At 52.4% G+C, this 13,651-nt stretch overlaps 1 protein-coding gene across 3 annotated transcripts in view; it reads right to left on the reverse strand.

The window, feature by feature from the left end:
* Per2 (period circadian regulator 2) overlaps positions 1-13,651 on the reverse strand; it is a 43,327-nt gene that overhangs the window by 2,595 nt on the left and 27,081 nt on the right. For 2 of the 3 annotated variants that reach the window (XM_021646899.2, XM_021646898.2), the window contains exons 13-22: positions 13,519-13,644; positions 12,879-12,963; positions 10,880-11,042; positions 10,691-10,797; positions 9,231-9,395; positions 7,579-7,818; positions 4,002-4,807; positions 2,481-2,667; positions 1,578-1,770; positions 554-704 (exon numbers count right to left, since the gene is read on the reverse strand). In XM_021646899.2, the coding sequence (XP_021502574.1) occupies positions 554-704; positions 1,578-1,770; positions 2,481-2,667; positions 4,002-4,807; positions 7,579-7,818; positions 9,231-9,395; positions 10,691-10,797; positions 10,880-11,042; positions 12,879-12,963; positions 13,519-13,644 (2,223 nt within the window). Of the gene's footprint in view, positions 1-553; positions 705-1,577; positions 1,771-2,480; positions 2,668-4,001; positions 4,808-7,578; positions 7,819-9,230; positions 9,396-10,690; positions 10,798-10,879; positions 11,043-12,878; positions 12,964-13,518; positions 13,645-13,651 lie in introns of those variants that run through there. The other variant, XM_060368862.1, reaches the window with a different exon arrangement.

The raw sequence follows: 13,651 nt of genomic DNA on the forward strand, positions 1-13,651 counted from the left end.
CAGTGAGCTGAGAAGGGCGGGCATTGACACAGCTAGTGTTCCCCAGCTGTAGCTGTAGGCGGGGGCGGGGGGATGAGCAACATGCTGAGTATTGGGAACTTGGAGGCCAGAGGGGATTCTGGTGCCTGGAGTTGGAGTGGTGCTTAGCATCTGTAGACCGAGAGCCCTGGCCTGGAGATGAGGGTGGCTGCCTTCCTGCCACTGGGCTGCAGTGGGGCAGCCCTGCCTGCAGATGGCAGCAGAGGCTTGGGGAGCAGCAGGGTTCTGGACTTCTAAGGCCCAGGGGCCATGGTAGGAAGAGCAGGGTGTTCAGAGGATGTCTGTGCTGCTAAACAGAAATCTGAATGGTAGAAGGGGAAGCCATTCCCTTCAGAGAGCTCTTCAGGCCAGCCGCTTAAACCTTTGGAAGAAATCACACCTAAGGGTCCTAGAACTTTCTCTTTTGTTGTGATGGGATGCCCTATGGAGCCAGACTAGACTCAGACTTGTAAGCCTCCTGTTTCAGTCTCCCAAGTGCTGCGATGACAGGTGAGGGAAGGTTCTGTAAGCTCACCGTCACGTCAATGGCTGCAGGCAGACCCCCAGTCTGGACCCAGGGATGAACCTCTCGAAGCTCTCGCCTTTGGCTCTCTGTGAACCGGGGCTGGGACCTCTGCAGCAGCTTCAGTTTCTCGCGGTCCTCTTTCAAGACCTCCTGGAGATCCCTTCATGAAGAGTTAGGTGTAGGTTAGTGCCACAGGCCAAGGGGCAGGGCACTCACTCTCTGCCAAGCTGTTCAATTTCAATCATGTAGTTAAGGATTAACCTCAAGATAAATTCTTTTACTTAAGGTAACTTTATCTCTCTAGTAAATATTCTTTAGTCTTTAAGATAACCAAGGTCACAGCGTCAGTTTTTCTTGAAGCTAGCTGTGGGAGCCTGGCCTCTTCAGGTGCAGTCTGGCTCTGTGTGGTCACACTTAACTTCCCAGAGTCTGGGGTCACACTGACTCTCTCCTGGGACAGCACTGGCCTGGACCACAGCTGTTTCCCACCTGAGGCCTGAGGATCCCCGCAATCCTCCTGCTTCACTGACCAGAGGTCCACTGCCTTCAGGAACCTCAGGGATTCCTCCTCCTTTCTCCTAACCCCCTGACTAGGTCTTCTCTGCAAAGGCAGTGACCTTACCAGCTTCAGAGTGAAGCCTGACCTGCACTCAGAACCTGGGCAGGCACAGGGTTACCATAGACAGGGGCTGATCACCCACCTTGACTTTTTTTTTTTTTAAACTCAGACACATATGTGATTTACCCCTAAGCTGAGTGAGGGAACACAGCTCAAGGGGTAACACTGTGCCAACTGTATGGCAAAAGCGGGGTGTGCTGCTGTAAGAGGCTGGTCTCCAGGGTTCTAGCTGCCTCAGGGCAGTAGGCAGGCTGCTGTAGGCCCTGTAGAGCCACCATGGAAAAGCTTCGTTTCTCTCTACTGTCTCTGCCAAGTTTACACAATGTTCCATGGGACATCCTGGCTGCATGGATGATCTTGGCACCAGAACCTCCTACCCAGCCCTCTAGGCTTCCCAGGAAATACATCGGTTACCGGGAGGGCAGCTGGTATGTCATCATGATGCTGTCATCTGTGTTGGCCATCAGCAACCAGATGGGGTCCTGCAAGACGTACTTAATCAACTGCTCACTTTCCTCCGTGTCTGTGATCATTTTCGCTTTGTGATTGTTCTCCGAAGAGTCAATGCTTCCAAAGTATTTGCTGGTGTGGCTTGTGTCACTACTGCCTTCAAATACATGAAACACAGATCATTATAACCTTGACATCAGGCAGATTTGGAGAGCAGGATTCCTTCGGTAAAGACGTGCTGTGCTGGCCCACCTTCCCCTCTGCTTTCCACTCTTAATGATCTGAAGGGTTCAGAACACAGGATGTCTGCCAGCACCGTGGAGGTGATTCTCTCCTGGGGTGAACCTGAGCTCAGGCGGGGCCTAGTATTGGAGCCCTGACCTTTGTCCCCAGTTCTGTCTGTTGACTCTGGAAACAGATCCATTTTTAGAAACCCACAGGAGTGTCCTAAGTGGGAGGCTGCTGGCCTGATTCATGCCCACTGGGAAGAGGCCTCTGAGCAGGTCAGGGAAAGGTCACTTTAGGGCAGAAAAGGTATCTTTTTGAGGTTTGAGGGTAGCCTTGCCCTGGAGGCCTAAGGGCATACGTGGATGACCCTTGCCAGTAGAAGTCTGGTGATTGGTTGTGTGTGTACATGTGTGCCCAATGCCTAGGAGACCCACGGACTGGCCCAGCAAAGGCTGGCATGAACGTTTCATCTTCATTGGCACAGAGACTGGAAGCTAACAGATAGTACTCTGAATTCTGATGGATAGGGCCTGCCGTGCAGGGCAGGAGAAGTTGTATCCATGCAGAATGGTGGGGACGGGACATTCTGTGAGACTCACCAGACACTAGCTAGCACACACCTGTGCCCTCAGCACATACCTGCCCCGCTTCGGGAAGCGTCGCAGCCCAGCGAGCTGGAGCCCAGAGAGTCTGAGGTGGCAGATGCCCCACTTCTAGACAGTGCTGAGCCAGTGGCGGAGCAGAGGTCCTCACCCAGCAGGAGGTTGAGCAGGTCACTGGATGTGGAAATGGCATCACTGTTCTGGGTGTCTGAGGGCTCATTGCACTTTAGGGACAGGAAAAAAAGCACCGCTGATCACAGGGGCTTATAGGGACAACACAGCACACAACACTCATTAAGGTAGGATGGAACCAAGGGAGAGCAATGGGTGGCTTTTGCACAGAGATCAGTCACAGAGAACAAGCCTTTCCTCTGTCTATCAGGTGAGCAGATTTTGCAGTTATGGGGAGAGAGTAGCTGGTACTCTAGGAATATCACCCAATAAAATGTGACTTTGGGAGAGTCACAGCAGATGGCAGGGCTTGGACTCCAGCGTGAAATATTGCCATGATGCTCTTCAGCCTCCCGGGCACCCCCTGACTGAGGCTCTGAGCCCAGTGGGGCTTCTTGGCTTAGGAAGTCTGGGGTCCTAGTGTCCTGGAGGGCAGAGAGGCTCTGGGAGAACCGATGCCCACTCTATGGCCTCTCGTTCTGAGCAGCAGCCCCGGCACCTTGCAAAGGCAGTCACCCCTAGCTCCCACCACACAGAGCACAGGGCTGCTGCTATGGCAGAGCTAGCTCTTTTAGAAACCATCAACTGGAGAAGAGCCCTTCGCACCATCCTTAAGGCTCTTAGGGACAAACACCAGGAAACCTTGGCTTCTGAGCCAAAATCAGCAGTCCTCTCTCATCCTTATGAGCCCCAGGGGCCTGCAGGCAGGCAGGTTCCTGGCCACTGAAGGCCAGCGCCTGTCCCTCTTCTCCAAGCTGGGCTTCTTAAACTTTGAAGGCTAGCCAGACAAGGACATGTCTTTAATCCCTCAACTCAGAGCTGAGGCAGGCAGATCTCTGTGAATTTGAGTCCAATCTGGTCTACACAGCAAGTTCCAGGGCAGCGAAGGATAGAATAAGACTCTCAAAAAAAAGAATTTTTTTAAGAGTCTTTAGAAATGTGAGGCCTATCTGGGTGGCAGTAGTGGGCACCTTTGGTCCCAGCATTTGGGAGGCAGAGGGAGACAGATCTCTGTGAGTTTCAAGGCCAGCCTGGTCTACAGAGCAAGTTCCAAGATAGCCAGGGCCACACAGAGAAACACTGTCTTAGAAAACCAAAAGAAAAAAGCGAGGCCCACAAATGCTCCCCAAAGCGACAAACTATCACTGGTCTCATTCACTTCATGTGTCATCCTCAATTTCTCCTCACAGAGCTCCAAATAATGTTCCATGGCAGGACCTCATAACCATCAAGTGCACATTTCAGAAGAAACACTGGAGGCTGAACCCAGGCCTCGAGGCTGGCAGGAATCATTCAGCTTGCAGCCCCTCTGACAGGAGGGTGTGCGCTTACCGCCATGGTAGCGCCTACTGCCCGCCAGGAAGGAGGCGTAACAGAGAATTCTTACTGTTGGAGGCGCCTTTGGCTGCCGATCCCGAGAGGAGCCAGAAGTACAGTCCAGACCAGAAGCTGTTGTCGCTGTAGTCCCCAGGGCCCCCGCGGCTCCAGGGCTACCTTCAGGGGCCTCCTCTAGCTGAAGCAGGTTAAGCTGCAGTGGACTGCTGCCTCGGGACTGGAAGAGCGGTGGGGAGGCCCTGCCTGAGGCCACCGTGCCCGCTGGCGGGGTGGCTGGACAAGTGCATGGCTGTCTGAGCGTTGAGGTCCGAGCAGGGAACTCAGCCTGGGAGGCGGAAGTTACCTCGGAGGCAGCCGTGGGGTGGGCTGGGAAGTGAGGCTGGCTGGGGAAGAAGGCCTGAGGCAGGTTTGGGGTGGCTGGGGGGAAGGGGTAGCTGGGTAGCATGAAGGCCACGACTGGAGCCAAGGGGGCAGCAAACGGCAGGGGCTGCAGCGCGAATTCAGGCTGGGCGCCCATAGGCACAACAGGCACTGTGAAGCCCGAGTGGGCAGCCGCAGGTGGCGCCACGACGGTCCCTGGTGTGGATACCATTCCCGGTGCCTGGAACACGGGTAGAGGGTAAGCCGGCACCGGGGCAGGGAACGGTGCGGAGGGGCAGCTGGACTGGGATGTGTCAGAGGGTGACCAGGCTGTGGCGTTCAGGCCCACGAGGGGAGGTCGATGGGACACAGGACCCCCAGATCCTGTGCTCTCAGAGGAGTCTCGAGTCTTGACACGCTTGGACTTCAGCTTTCTGCTCTTTCCAGTTTTTCTCCAAGACGACTCTATCCCAGAAGTATTTCTTAGTCCTGGGGTAGCTGAAATGTGGCAAAACAGCTAAAATTAAAAATTAAGAAGTGGAGCTGGAGGATGGCTTGGAGGTTAAGAACACTGGCTGCTCTTCCAAAGGTTCTGAGTTCAATTCCCAGCACTACATGGTGGCTCACAACCATCTACAGTGAGATCCGGTGCCCTCCTCTGGTGGTCAGGCACACATGTAGGCAAAACGTTGTATAAATAACAAATAAATAAATCTTTAAAGAAGAAAAAGAAAAAGAAAAGTGGCTGCAAGCCCCAGTGTGTCAGCTCACAGAGAATGTAGACTGCAAATACCTGATGGCACCTCTCAGCCCCGGGTGTAACAGCCACTTTTCCTCAATCCATGTCCACTGAGAGGAACTCAAGTAAAACGGCAGGTTTTCATAAAACCAATTCTATCACCTGCAGGTGCACCTTTAATTACAAGGTCATATCCCTCCATTTCTCTCTCGTAAGTCCCATGTCCTCTTTCTTGTAGGGTCTTATGTGTCCTTTGTCCACTGAGAAATCAAGTTGCAGTGGATGAGGAAGCTTCCTCCCTGCTGCCTGGCTTTCACAGTACTGAAAGGGGCTTTGTAGGCTGTTGAGGGGAACACTACCAACGGCGAATGCTGTGAATTCGGTAACGACCACGGGTGCACAAATGAGACCCGAGAGGACATAAAGGTGAGTGTAGGGTGGATCTGAGTGGGCATAAGGCCGGTGAATATAAACTATACAGTTTATAGAATCCTCCAAAAAGCAGTAATTAAAATGATTCTTCGTCCAAAATTAAATAGAAAAAAAAAAAAACCCTCTACTCTCTGCTATTACCTGATATTTAGAAAAAAATACATATTGGCGTACAGACCCTAAATGGACCCTACCACTACCACTACTGTTCCCTAACGAGATGCTGATGCTCCACCTGTCACAGGAGAGCTGAGGGGCAACTGCAGCCAGGATCTGGAGCACCCCTCAAAGTCCATGCTGAAGGCGTAGTTGCTGGCCCTGGCGGAGGGCGGGAGGTGGAGCCTTTAGAAGGTGGGGCCTAGCTGGGAGGAAGCCGGGCTTGTTGGAGGCATGCCCTAAGACACTGGACACACTTCCTGGCCTCTGTGAGGTGGTCACCTTTTCAGTCACTGTCTCCTGCCGTGGACTGCTGCTTTGCCCCAAGCAGGGCTAAGCAACTGTGGCCAGAAATCTTTAAAATTGTGAGCCCAGACAGACATCTTCTCCTTATAAGTTGGTCCTCTTAGGTATTTTGTCATAGCGATGGAAAGTCGACCAAAGGTCGCAGTAGCCCTTGTCACCAAGGCCACTGCTGGGGCTTTCGGTCATGAGGGTGAGGGAAGTGACTGTGAGAGGAAGAACTCTGCATATACCACTGCCTTCCTGTGGAGCAGCCCAGGAGCCTGCTTTCATTCCATTTCAGCAAAATAACAGGCCTAAGGCCAACAGCTCTGCAGGGGCCACCTGTGAGCTCTTGCCAGGGCGGGTGGAACACCTTTATTGCACTTTGAGACAAACAGGCCAGTCCAAGCACACCTGCTCTTCCCGGGATTGTGTCTCTCTTTAAGATGTGTCTCTCTTTGCTGTCTTTCCTCCTGGGAAGCCTTCCCTCAGAGGAACGAATCGTGGCTAAGTGCACCGACTGTCAGGACCGCCCCGGACGTTGTGTGATCCACGTCCTGCACACACCGCTGGCTCTGGCTGTGTGGGACCTGGAACTATGCACACGTGGGTCTGCTTGGGATTGGGGTGGGCACCCTCCTTTCATCTCCACTGGGTTCCTGTGTGTGGCAATGCTGAGTCAGGGAAACAGAGTGAGAACAAAGAGTGGAAGAGGCACCCTGGCTGGGTATGTCGCTCAGAAGCAGAGCAGGATGCTGGCTCCAGACTCTGGTTCAATCCCTACCTTCAAAAGAAAGTAAGAAAGATGGACAAGAGGTCATAGTTTTCTCAGTTCCCTTCAGTGTGTCTATGGGGCTGGTCCTGCTGGTCTCCTGGGCTCAATAGCTGTGATCCTGGATCAGAGTTCCAGAGCCAAGAGAAGACCTGGTATCTCTGGCCAGTGTGGCCACTGCCTCTTGGGTACAGAAAGGCAGGGCTTAGAAGCCAGGCGAGTGTGTGGGTTGAGCCATTGTGAGTGTGTGGACAGGTGGTCAGACTCAAGAACCAGGCTCCTGGAACAGAAAGCCCTCAAGAAACTAATGGATCTTATTTCATTCCTGAATATAACCACCCTGGGATTACGGGCCCAAAGAATAGTTTTATGCTAATGGTTTGGCTGAGGTTTGGGTCCACACGGCAGCCCCAGGCCAGCAGGGTGAGTCTATTGAAAGGAGAAAGTCATCCCTCTACTCCGAAGAGCTGACTGCTAAAGGTCCCACAGCACTACACACATTATTTGAAGACTGAACTTACTTTTTTTACCCCAGGGTCCCAGGGTGTGGACAAAAGCCCCAACAAACTGCTGAAGCTATCCTGGTGCTCCACAGCTGTTTACCACACTGTTCCCTTGGGAGCACAAGGCTGTGTCCTCCAAAGTGTTCCCAGGCTGCACGGCCAGCAAAGTGGCAGTGGTTACCCCACACGAATACCTTCAACCTGGGCAGCACTGGGTCAGGCCTCTCAAGGACAGCGTTGGGCCAGGCCGGGTGGCCCACACCTGTAATCCTAGCACTAGGAAGGCTGAGGTAAGGAGACTGCTGTGAGTACAAGGCCAGCATCACTGTCTTCAAGAACAGAGTGTTTGGAAAAGGCATGCTTCGTTCAGGTCAGCACTCACCTCGCTCGCTCGCCTGGGCTCGGGACCTCTCCTGAAGGTAGTTCTGGCAGTGAGCCTGCAGGGCACTGAGCCTGCTCACCTCCCTGAACCTCTGCAGGAAGCCCTGTTCCTCCCTCTGTGTATGCGCGGCCAGAACTTCCTTGGTGAGGCCCAGCTTCTGCAGAGGTCCCTTTTCCTGGCTGAGGCCACCGGTGGCACTGTCCAGGGACTCAGGCCCACTGGCCACATCTTCTACTGTCTCTGCAACAAGAAGCAGGCTCTGATCAGCACATGCTTGTCAGTGCAACCTACTGTACAGACAATTCACACCCAGCTGATTCATGATGCCCACAACCAGGGGCAACATTCTCCATGCTCGCTTCAGTTTCCAAGGAAGTCCCAGGCAGAAGGCAGTAAGCAGAATCACTGGGTCAGGTGTTGGCCCTATGAGCAACAGGAAACTGGGAGCAGTGGGCTTACTTTCTGGGCCTGAAGACATTCCAAAGCTGCCCTCAGCTTTGGCATACAAGGGACAGGCCCTGCATCTTCTAGGGCTCAGGACCATGTATGGTGGCTCCTGTGACTATGTGCTCTATGGAGCAGAGAGGTCAGAGCATGCTGGCCAAACACTTGGGAGCTGAGTCTCAGAGGTATGGTGCTTCTTATCGTTTCCTTCCTTCCAGTAAAGAACAGGCTTGTAATTTACTGTGTATGTGTTCGTGTGCATGACTATGAGCGTGCATCAAGTACACACGTGTGCATATACACAGATGCCTATGGATGCAGATGAGAATGCAGAGGTCTACACAGACTGTCTTCCTCCATTGCTCTCCACCTTACTTTTTGAGATAGTCTTTCTCATGGAACCTGGAGTTCACCAACTTAGTTAAACTGACTGGCCACTGAGCTCCAGGAATCCCCGTCTCCAATTCCCTGGTGCATGAATCATAGGTGGAGGCCACTGCGCCTGAGCCCTATGTGGGTATCAGGGACAGGCCCCGGTGCTCATGTTAGCTCAGCAAGCACATTACCAACTGACCCATCTCCCCAGCCCCAACACTGTTTCATTAAGAGACCGCAGCCATGACTAGTCTTCTGACAATGTGATCTGGCTCTTTTCCCTATGGCGAAGTAACTGCTAGCCTCACCTTTTGCTAGGGGGCAAGGCTGGGCAAAGAAAAGGCCCCAAGCCAAGGAAGGAAGTGGGGTCTGCACCTTATGGACAGACACTAGGGTAGGCAAACCGCCACCAGGTGGCGCCCGAGCACCACAGGGACTTGTACCTAGCTGGTCTCATCCCACCTCTGAATTTTAAGTACCCATGCAAGCATATAGTGTGAGTGTTTGTGAGTCTGCACAGTCAAGCCAGAAGAGGATGGCAGGTGTTCTGCTCTACTTCTGTCCATCTTCTTCCTTTGAGAGTCAAGGTCGCTCGTTGGACCCAGAGCTAGGCTGGAGGCCCACTGGCTCCAGTGACCCTCGTCTCCACCCTCAAAAGTCACAGGCATGCCCTTGACCATGGCCCCCTTTTTATGTGGGTGCTCAGGATGTGAACCCAGGTTCTCACACTTGCTCAGCACATGCTCTTCTCCACTGGACCATCTCCCCACTTTCCAAAGTTTCTTGTTAAAACTCAGATTGCTGCTGGTGTTCCCCAAGGCCCTCCGGCATACCTAACTCCGGCTGCGGCTTTTTGTCGCCCACGTGGACGATGGTGCTGCTGTAGCTGCACTGGCTGGTGAGAGACACCACACTCTCGGCTTTGCCGGGCAGCGCCAGCGAGCTCAAGTGAGCGCTGACCTCTGGGTGGCTGGTCACCTTGGAGGGCCGCACTGCCTCTGGATGAGAGAAAAACAGAAGCAGACACGTGGGATTAAAGCCACTGTCCAGCTTGGGGGCTGGACATTCGAGGGGCCTACCAGGCCCATGCTGGCTGCACCCACCCCACAGACGCTTGATCCTGGGAGCTGGAGCAATGTGAACTTCACACGCAGAGCCCAGGACTCTGGGAAAGAAGCACCTAAACCAATGAGGCTCAGCCTCTGGGTTGAGACCCCTTTGGGGATAACCTCTCCCAGGCGTTGCCTAAGACCATCAGAAAACAGATACTTAATTATGATTCATAACAGTAGCAAAATTACAGTTATGAAGTAGCAACAAAAATAATTTTATGGTTGAGGTTCACCCACAACATGAGGAACTGTATTAAAGGGTCGCAGCATTAAGAAGGCTGAGCGGGAATCCCTGATCTAGATGGCTGTAGGTCATGCTGAGCCAGGGTCCTCTGGTGTGTAGCAAGGACTTCCTCAATAAGCAGAAGGCGGGTAATCTGGGATATTCATGCTCTTCCTTGCATGGCTGTCTACTTCCTGGTGCTTTAATAAATGGGACAGCCCATTTCTTCTTTAACATTTCATTATTATTATGATCATTACTGTTGTTGTTTGTGTATGGACTCGTGCAAAATGCACGTGGAGTCAGTTCTCCCCCTTCGCCTCTACATAGGATCTGGGACTGAACTCAGGCTGTCAGGCTTACACAGCCACCACCTTTACACACTCAGCCATCTTATCAGCCTTGTTTCTTTTTCTTTTTGTATCTTTTTTTCCAAGACAAAAAGTCTTACTGTGTAGCCCAGGCTGACCTCCAACTGGGCATCCTCCTTGAGATTACAGGCCTGAGCCATGATAGTCAGTGAGATTCCTTTCTGACCATGGTCATGACTCACAGTGCTTAAGCAGCCTGAGCTTTCAAATGGCCACAGAGCATGTTAATATTCACTGGCGAGGACTCCTCTAGACAGACTAGGAGGATGTGCACCAGAACCACTGAGGCTAGCACAGCCACGGGAGGGAATACAAGAGCTCAGGGCTGTCCCCTGCCACCAGCATGCTTCCCAGGCCTCTGCTCTCAAAGCTTAGTACTCTGAGTCTAGACATCCCCTTGACCTGTAAATAAGGGTATTTACTGACTTTCCAGATACTTTAGTCAGTTAAAAACTTCGATGGTGTACTTACAAACCTGTGAAAATCAATGAGCAGAGAAGAAGGGACACAAGAGGGCTGGTGAGGACTTCTGGCTCCACACAGGAGACTAAGGGGTCACAGATCACGGCTCAGAATGGAAAGCATACCTCCCGAGTGCAGCCCAGGGCTGACCGTGGCCTTCCGGGACGGGATGTTGGCTGGGAACTCGCACTTCCTTTTCAGGGTGGCGGCCTCGCTGCAGCTCTCCAGGTACCTGCGTGAGGGGTGGAAGGCGTCACGTGGCTGGGAAGATGTGGGTGACAGGATGGAGGGAAGGTCAGAGGTGCTCTGTGTACCTGATGACACCATCCAGGCAGCTGATCTGCTGGTAGGAGCAAGGAGGCTGGTTCTTACAGGCTAGCTCCTCTGGGAAGCTGGCCTTGGGTAAGCTGGCCCCTGAGCTGTCCCTCTCTATGGTGGTGACAGCTTTCACTTGAGATGGGGGACTGCTTTGCATTTCTGGAAAAAACAAACACATTTTACCTTATATCTGCCAAAAGAAAACAATCCATACTTATAAAACATTTTCTTCTGCTCAAAGACAGGGATAAGGATTTATAATGTACAGATATGGGACCCCTGTCAGGCGAAGGGTGACAGCTGAAGTGCTTCTGAGTGGGAACTGTCACCCAGGCAAGGTGTGCAGTGCTGGGCTGTGCCATTCTCAGGACTCAGAGCTCAGGGTGGAAGAGGATGCGTCTTTTTTTTTTTTTTTAAACACTTAATTTTATATACATTACTTTTGTGTGAAGGTGTCAGATCCCTTGAAATTACCATTACAGAGAGTTGTGAGCTGCCATGTGGTTGCTGGGAATTGAACCCGTGTCCTTTGGAAGAGCAGACAGTGCTCTTAACCACTGGGCCATCTCTCCAGCCCTAAGGGTGGGTCTTAATATCTTGAACTTTGTGGACAACCAGAGCTCAGCTGTCTTATCCTACCAAGCAGGGCAGGCTAGACTGAAAACAGGGGCTTGCATGTTCAGCCCAAGACCTCGTCCATGAACTGTCTTTGTAGCCTGTCCACCATTAGATACTTATTTATTCATTTAGAGACAAAGTCTCACTGTGTAGCTCTGACTGGCCTGGAACTTGTTATGTCGACCAGGCTGACTTGAATTCACAGAGATCTGCCTATTTCCACCTCTCAAGCACTAGGATCAAAGGTGTGTGCCACCACACCTGGATTTTTTGTTTGTGTGTTTGTTTGTTTTGAGATAGGGTCTCACTAAGTCACCCAGGAGACAGGCTGGCCTTAAACTATGTAACCTAGGCTTGCTTTGAATTTGTAATCTTTCTGCTTTAGTACCTCAGGCAGAAAGGTCCCAAGACTCAAACCACCAGGGCCAGTTTTCAAGCACAACTTGCAACGACCGTGATTACACGGCAGCTGGGGCGGATCATACGGCAATGGCTGCCGGGGCACCAGGCTGTGGGTTTGTTTCAGCTCCTCTGCCCACCTCAGTCATTTTCCTTCACACATTTACGTACTCACCACGGGAAGCCCATGCCTGCCTTCCTGAGAGCAATGAGCTCTATCTTATTCACTGCTACAGCTCCACCCCCAGCACATCACTATCCACTGTTGACAGTTTAGAGAACTGCAGGCACCAGGGTGCTCCGCGAGGCAGCTGTGTGTGTGTGTGCGCGCGCGCGCACAGATGTGCATGCAGGTTCTAGTTTGTCTGTTCATGAAATGGGAGCACACGGTCGCAAGGCTATCCCGCAGAGGGAGGAGATGATACCCTGCCCTCCTGCCCCGCACCCCTGTGCCTTGGCTCCCAGTGCATTCAGTAGGCAGAACCTGGGGAAAGGAAACACATACTCCATGTCCCAGTGGCCCACAGGGTAACAAGGCCTCCTGGACAGCAGAATCTGCACTTGTTGGTTAAACAGAGCAGGGCAGCTCTTGCTTTTTTGCTGAGCAAAGACGAGGTAAAGCACACTCAGAGGTGACCTTCCCAGCCCTCAGACAGAGCAATAGTCCAGGCAAGCCAGGGCTTCCTAAGCCACAAGCAAAGGACCATGGGGTTTCTTTGTTGTTATTTTGTTTCATTTGAGACAGGGTTTCTCTGTGTAGCTCTGGCTGTCCTGGACTTGCTTTGTAGACCACGCTGACCTTGAATTCACAGAGATCTGCCTGCCTCTGCTTCCTGAGTGCCAGGACTAAAGATGTGCGAAACCAGCACCAGGCTTGTTTTCTTTTTAAAAAGTAGAGCAAGTGTAGATATTATGGCAAGGTGAGAGCTCCCGAGAGTGAGGGCTCCAGGAAGACCTCAGATGATGTCGTTTTTTTACCTGCAACAGATGTTTCCTTTTGCTCTCCAGACTCATGAGAAAACTGACTTTTGGTCTGAGTCTTGCCACCCGTTTTAAAGACTCCCTTGAAGAAAAACAATAAGGAACACGTTATTCATTCTAGGAGACCTTCGTCTGCCGTCTGCCCATCCTTGGCAGTGAGGACAGACAAGCCAACATCGGGCGGGCAGCAAAGAGAGTAACTCAGGGAACTGCTTGTGCTTCTGGGGCAGAACCCTGGGCCGCGCACATGCTGGGCAAGTGCTCATCATGGAGTGTGTCAGCTACATTCCAACCCAGATTCAGAAACTCTCAAGGAGCCAGATGGAGCCGGGACAACTCCCATGATCCCCACGGTTGAAACAGTAAAGGAAACGCGGCTGCTTCCACACCAGCACTCCAGTTAAAGTTTTGTTTCAGCCCCTCTGCCCACCTAAGTCTTTTTCCTTTACGTATTTAGCTACAGTATAGCTGCTTCAACTTGAAATCAGAAGCAAATCTCAGGTGACCTGAACCGGAAGAGAAGGCAACTGAGCCACCAGCCTTAGCTCCTTCCCAGCTACTTCTGATCATGCGTTCTAACGGAGGACCCATGCTGCTAGGCTTGCTTTCTCAGGAGAAGGAACAGAGAGGGACGTACGGATCTTCTCCGGTGAGACTCCTCGTGACCATTGCTGTCGCTGGATGATGTCTGGCTCATAAGGTGTTCGTGGGACCCGTTACTGCCCAGGCTCCCGTAGCCACTCGAGCCACTGTGGGGGACAGGCTGGGGG

Source organism: Meriones unguiculatus, chromosome 15, assembly GCF_030254825.1.
Source record: "Meriones unguiculatus strain TT.TT164.6M chromosome 15, Bangor_MerUng_6.1, whole genome shotgun sequence".
Lineage (NCBI taxonomy): Eukaryota > Metazoa > Chordata > Mammalia > Rodentia > Muridae > Meriones > Meriones unguiculatus.